This window comes from Histoplasma capsulatum, genomic scaffold (genome assembly GCF_000149585.1).
Source record: "Histoplasma capsulatum NAm1 scaffold_8 genomic scaffold, whole genome shotgun sequence".
Classification (NCBI taxonomy): Eukaryota; Fungi; Ascomycota; class Eurotiomycetes; order Onygenales; family Ajellomycetaceae; genus Histoplasma; species Histoplasma mississippiense.
This window is the reverse complement of record NW_001813975.1, coordinates 1,659,461-1,665,714: the sequence shown is the minus strand read 5'-3', so window position 1 is coordinate 1,665,714 and position 6,254 is coordinate 1,659,461. Positions and strand designations below refer to the sequence as shown.

Here is a 6,254-nt window from a genome sequence, read left to right as displayed (position 1 = left end):
CCCCCCCTCCACAAGAACACATTTTTCCCCCTCGATCCCAAGCGGCTTATCGATATCAGCCCACGCCGACCGGAGATCCAACCCCGCAAGATCATCGTTCGTCAGTGCTACCAGCAACGCCAACTGCTCCACGCGAGTACTTCGCACCAGTTGGGAAAAAAGCAAGTCTTTCTCTGGGTGGTTACAACGCACCAGATATAGACCCGAGCCTTACGTCTCGTTTTGAGAAGGTTGAATTAGTGGGGACAGGGGAATTCTCGCAGGTATATCGCGTCACTGAACCGCAATCAACGACACCATTTGGATCACCATTCCAGCCGACCTCCTTCTCGCAAACCCATGAAAAACAAAACAAAACAACAGCAGTAACTCGTGCTGAACGGGTGTGGGCTGTGAAAAAGTCTAATCAACCGTGTACGGGTCCAAAGGATCGAGAACGCCGGAACAATGAAGTTGTCGCCTTGAAAGCGCTGGCTAATTGCGACTATATCATTTCCTACGCCGACAGCTGGGAATACAACAATATCCTATATATCCAGACGGAATTTTGCGAAGAAGGGAGCCTAGACTTGTTCCTGTCACAGGTGGGACTTAAGGCCAGGCTTGATGATTTTAGAATTTGGAAAATACTGCTTGAGTTGTCGTTGGTAAGCAATACGTCTAACCATCAAGTTCTATTCATTTTCCCTCCGGTCTATTTGCTAAGTTACGTCCAATAGGGCCTCAAACACGTCCATGATTCTGGGTTCATCCACCTGGATTTGAAGCCGGCGAATGTTTTGATAACCTTTGAAGGTGTCCTCAAGATCGCGGATTTTGGAATGGCAAGCCGTTGGCCTGCTGCTGCTGGTATTGAGGGCGAAGGGGATCGTGAATATATCGGCCCTGAAGTCCTTATGGGATGTTATGACAAGCCTGCTGATATATTTGCCTTGGGATTGATCATGTTTGAAATAGCAGGGAACGTGGAGCTGCCCGACAACGGCGTATCATGGCAAAAGCTTCGCAACGGCGACATGAGTGATGTTCCTAGTTTAACGTGGAGCCTAGAAACTAGCAAAATACTCCGCGATGCCTCTGGAAACCCACTCCCCGACAACAATTGCACCTTTGAGCAGCTGTGTGCATCCGACTCTGACGAACAACAACACTTTACCGACTCGCACTCTGTCATTGGACAAAACAGCATCAATGGCAATGACCTTAGCCCATTTGGTTCCTGTGGAAAGCAACCCTTCTCATACGTTCGACGCGGAGAGCTCGCTGAGCCTCCAGATTTTATGGTCGACGCCACGAATGAACAGGCGCTAGACACCATCGTTCGATGGATGATATCGCCCGATCCGGCCGATCGGCCCATTGCAGACCAAATTATCCAAACGTTCGGTGTACAATGGGCTGAACGGCGGCGCCGAGCTGGAGCTACCATCTATGAAGGGAACTGGGGTCCTGCGGATGAAGTTCTGGCGGAAGATGCGGAGATGATTGACGTTTGATTTTCTACATCAACAACATACATAAAAGGCAAAGAAAAGAAAAAATATATTTATTAATTAATGACTGGTTTCGACATATTATGTTTTCTTCTTTCTTCATATACATATTTTTCAATGGGGTTTGCATGCCTTTGTTTCCTCGACTTTTTATATGTTTTTTTTTTTATGTCGCTTTTTTTTTTGTTTCTTGAGAAGCTCGAGGGCTAGAACTACGGAGTTGGAATTGGGATTTGAAACGGGTACCAAACAGTTTTGTCCTGTTTGGTGTTGGGAGAGGGGAGGAATTTATCCTTGTCTTAACTTATGGGGTTTTATTTAATTTTTTTTTAGTATTTTTTTTTCTTGGTTTTTTTCCATTTTAAATTAATGGGGGAGCGAACGCGGCCGCTCACCATGGGACCTGGAAGTTATTTGTTTGATAATTGGGGTGGAGCCGTTGCCATAATTATATTTTATTTGGAAGGGCGGATAGAGCATACCCGAAAAGTATACGCAATGTTACTGGGAAGTTTGTGAAGGGAAAATTTCGGATTTCAAAAGTATGGAAAGAAAAGAAAGGCGAAAAAGACGTGGAGCTGGAACTGGAACTGGAATATGGAATATGGAATGCGGAGCGGAATACGGGAAAGGGACAACAGCACTTAGTTGAATTTTGTCCACACAAAGGGGAAGAAACCACCTGACTGCTAAGGGGGAAGTTTAATTCTTTTTGCTTTGATATATTTGTTGCTTCTGACTGTTGCATTTTGATATCATCATACCCTTCATTTCTGACTGGCTGTTATTATGACTGACTATCATATGAGGAGTTCATTTTGTTTTTTCCCTTCCTTCTGTCCTTTTTCTTTTCTATTTTTTGCTCCCTTTTTTTCTGCTCTTTTTTTTTTCACTCCTTCCTAGCTTTTTGTTTGTTTTTGATGTAATATAGCTAGCTCACTCTTGAAATGATTTAGAATTTTCTTTATTCTTCTTATCATTATTATATTCCTTGTTCATTTTAATTCTCTTATCTTCTCTTCTGTCTTTTTTTATCACTAATCATTTTATATTTGTTTGCTTGGTTTCTGTTAGCACCGTCAGAATGAGGCTGGATAGATTTAGAGATGTATAGAGAGTTTCAGAATTGAAAAGACTTTATTATTTATATCTTTCTTTTTAATTACCTGGTTTCTACTAGCATATCTGTGTGGGTTTTTTTATTTTATTTTTATTTTTATTTTTATTTTTACTTTTATTTTTATTTTATTTTATTTTATTTTTTTTTTTTTCACTTTCCATTATTATTTTGAAATTCCTTGGGACAATTCCCTTGATCTTTTGGTGTATTTATTTTTCTGTTTTTACTCTCATATGTAATAGCTTAGTGTGTTGCCCTTCTACTAATCAAATCAGGGTAAATTCGTATAGAGACATAGGATTATGAGCGAATCAGCAGTTTAGACTTTCTTATTAATAAATGAAACGCATGAGACCTTTCTTCTTCTTCAATAATGGCACTATAAGGTACGGATCTGAGTACTAGTTATAAAATTGAACTTTCATCACTGGGTCAAAAGGAGAATTATCGTAAGTCTTGAGTTCAACAACTTAGATACAGTTCTCGATCACGTGGTTATATGTGTTTTTCAGTCTTGGCATGCGATGAAGTCCGTAACCAAGTTGTGGTGATGTGCATTAACTATGTACCTATCCTACCCGACACGCGGGTTTACAACAAAATTTTAAAATTGAAAGTCTCAGAATCAAGTGTCGGGGGGAATGATACATTCCTTTTGTCCCCGGGTTTGAGCTCTGTATTGTTTGGCGACTCTCTTCTGGTTCCGCGACATTCACCCACTTTTACTACGGCGTATGGAAAAGCCCGATACCTCCCTCCGGAATAACAACTCGATTTTAGCAGCCTTCTCCATTCTCCTCTAGTTTCGCTAGTTATAATTTGGGAGGGGGGGAGACAGAGTGAAATGGAATGGTGTAGCTATCCCAACAAGCCAGCCAGCTCCGAAGCCCCAGATCCACGTCCCATGCCCCAATCGCCTGCTTGCCCATTCTTGCCCGTTTTGCCATTCGCGTTCACCGTCCGAACAGTACCACAGCTATCTTAGATATATCCACCTGTCCCAAGACGCGCGGCAGTAAGCAACGGCAATCACCGCCATGGATATCCGGACATATATCTCTGACTCCCTCCTACGGCTAACGGGTGCGTCGGACGCGACAGTCATCGATTACATCCTCGCCACCACAAGCTCTGCGAAATCTGCCGGCTCCTTACACGAGAAGCTAGGACCGTTCCTGGACGGAGATGAGGGTGATATCCATTCGTTCTGCGCTGAGCTCTGGAAACGGGTGCGTGGCGGTTCAAGTGCGGAGGATGGCGGCAAAAAGGCCAGCAAGGAAAAGGGAGGGGATGGGTTGAAGAAAAGATACAAATTGGTTGATATGGAAGAAGAGGATGTGGATGTTAATGCTGGATTGGCCCCGCTGCAGAGTACGGAGGCGGGGAAGCTGAGAAGGAAGGCGAAGGAGAACGGGGAGAGTGGACAGAGTCGGGATCGCGATGATGATTCCAGGCGCAGGCGTGCGCATCGCGATGCGAGAGGGGAGCGGAAGCGAGAGCGAGAGGGCGACCATGATCGTGATGGTCGGCATCGGTGGAAGAAGGTGCGCAGGAAGGGATGACAGGGACTTCGAAGACCGGTGGGGTGATGAAGATATACCCGAGGATGAAGCTGAGATGCATGATGAACAACTACAAGATGAAGGACATCAGCGCGAGGAAAGAGAACCACGACAACACTCTCGAAGCCCTCGATCCTCTTCTCCCTCTTCGGATATAGATCCCGAGACCAAAGCAGAGCGAGCCAGACAGCGCGACCTTAAGGAACGAGATGAATTCGCGAAACGCCTTGCGCAAAAGGACGAGTCGAAGTCGAAGAAGATCGTTGAAGATCGGTCTTCTACGAAGGACTCACAAGCTGCCCGACGTCGTGCGCTGGCTGACGACGCTGCAGCGAGGTCGGCGGCGATGCCGGATCTGCGGCTTCGCTCGCGGCAGGAATATCTCAAGAAACGTGAAGCGGAGCGGTTAGCTCTGCTGCGCAAGCAAGTGGCGGAGGAAACCGCTGAGCTTCGCGAGAATCCAAACTTGACGCGTCGGGAAAAAGACGAGTTTGCGAAGAATAGAGAAGTTCTTCGGTTAGCGGAGGAAAGAATGCGGATTGACGATTATCGGGATGGCTATGCGTTGCCGGAAGATTATATCACTGAAAAAGGCAAGATTGATCGAAAACGGAAAGAAGAAGCGCTTTACAAGCGATATGTTGATCGGGACGAGCATGGGCATGAGCGATTCATTACCGAGCATGAGGAGTGGGAGAATGAGCAGACGGCCAAGGCTAAAGCGCAAATTCAAAGGGCGGAGTTTGTTGATGAGGGAGACTACGAATATGTGTTTGACGATGCGCAGAAAATAAATTTCATCATGGATTCGAAGTTGGAAGGGGACCGAAAGCCGTTAACAAAGGACCAGCTACTGTTCCAGCAGAAGCTAGATGCGGCGGAGCAGAAAGCAGCTTCCATTGAAGAGACAAGGAAGAGTTTACCTATCTACCGATTCAGAGAGGAAATTATACAAGCTGTAGCGGATCATCAGGTTATTATCATCGTTGGAGAAACTGGTAGTGGGAAAACTACTCAGATTCCTCAGTATTTGCACGAGGCGGGTTATACTAAAGGGGGGATGAAGATTGGTTGCACACAGCCTAGACGAGTTGCAGCGATGAGCGTTGCTGCGCGTGTCGCTGAGGAGATGGGTGTTAAAGTTGGGAATGAAGTTGGATATGCCATCCGGTTTGAGGATGCTACCAGCGACAAAACAGTGCTCAAATATATGACTGATGGTATGCTACTGCGTGAACTGCTCACGGAGCCTGACCTCGGGGGATATTCTGCACTGATGATTGATGAAGCTCACGAGAGAACCGTATCCACGGACATTGCGTGTGGCCTGTTAAAGGACATTGCCAAGGCAAGACCTGATCTAAAATTACTTATCTCGTCAGCGACAATTGATGCTCAAAAATTTCAGAAATATTTTGATGATGCGCCAATTTTCAACATTCCTGGCCGGAGATATCCTGTTGACATACACTATACGTCGCAGCCAGAGGCAAATTATCTTGCCGCAGCGATCACTACCGTGTTCCACATCCACATCAGTCAGGGTGCTGGTGACGTCTTGGTCTTTCTCACGGGCCAAGAGGAGATTGAAGCTGCAGAACAGAGTATACAAGAAACGGCTCGGAAACTAGGATCCAAGATACCGGAACTGATAATATGTCCCATCTACGCGAACTTGCCTTCGGAACTTCAAGCCAAAATCTTTGAACCTACGCCCCCCGGAGCGCGAAAAGTGGTCCTTGCTACAAACATTGCAGAGACCAGTCTGACCATTGACGGAATCGTGTACGTGATTGACCCAGGCTTTGTGAAAGAAAACGTGTTCAACCCTCGTACTGGAATGGAGAGCCTTGTCGTTACCCCCTGCTCGCGCGCATCTGCAGGCCAAAGAGCAGGAAGAGCAGGCCGTGTTGGCCCGGGCAAATGTTTCCGGTTATATACAAAATGGGCATTCTACAACGAGCTAGAGGAAAATACTACGCCAGAAATCCAACGGACAAACCTCAACGGAGTCGTCTTGATGTTGAAATACTCTCGGGATCGACCAGCTTCTTGATTTCGATTTCATGGACCCACCGC

The 6,254-nt window shown here is 45.9% G+C and overlaps 2 protein-coding genes across 2 annotated transcripts; both read left to right on the top strand.

The window, feature by feature from the left end:
• Window positions 1–339: 339 nt before the first annotated feature.
• HCAG_07427 (predicted protein) lies at window positions 340–1,496 on the top strand (the record flags this gene model as incomplete). The annotated part of the gene is made up of 3 exons (XM_001537955.1): window positions 340–365; window positions 509–647; window positions 720–1,496. The coding sequence occupies 3 exons, from the start codon at window positions 340–342 to the stop codon at window positions 1,494–1,496; spliced, it is 942 nt and encodes a 313-aa protein (XP_001538005.1).
• Window positions 1,497–3,650: 2,154 nt separating this feature from the next.
• Window positions 3,651–6,231, top strand: HCAG_07426 (hypothetical protein; the record flags this gene model as incomplete). Its single annotated transcript, XM_001537954.1, has 2 exons — window positions 3,651–4,157; window positions 4,267–6,231. The coding sequence occupies 2 exons, from the start codon at window positions 3,651–3,653 to the stop codon at window positions 6,229–6,231; spliced, it is 2,472 nt and encodes an 823-aa protein (XP_001538004.1).
• Window positions 6,232–6,254: the final 23 nt, after the last annotated feature.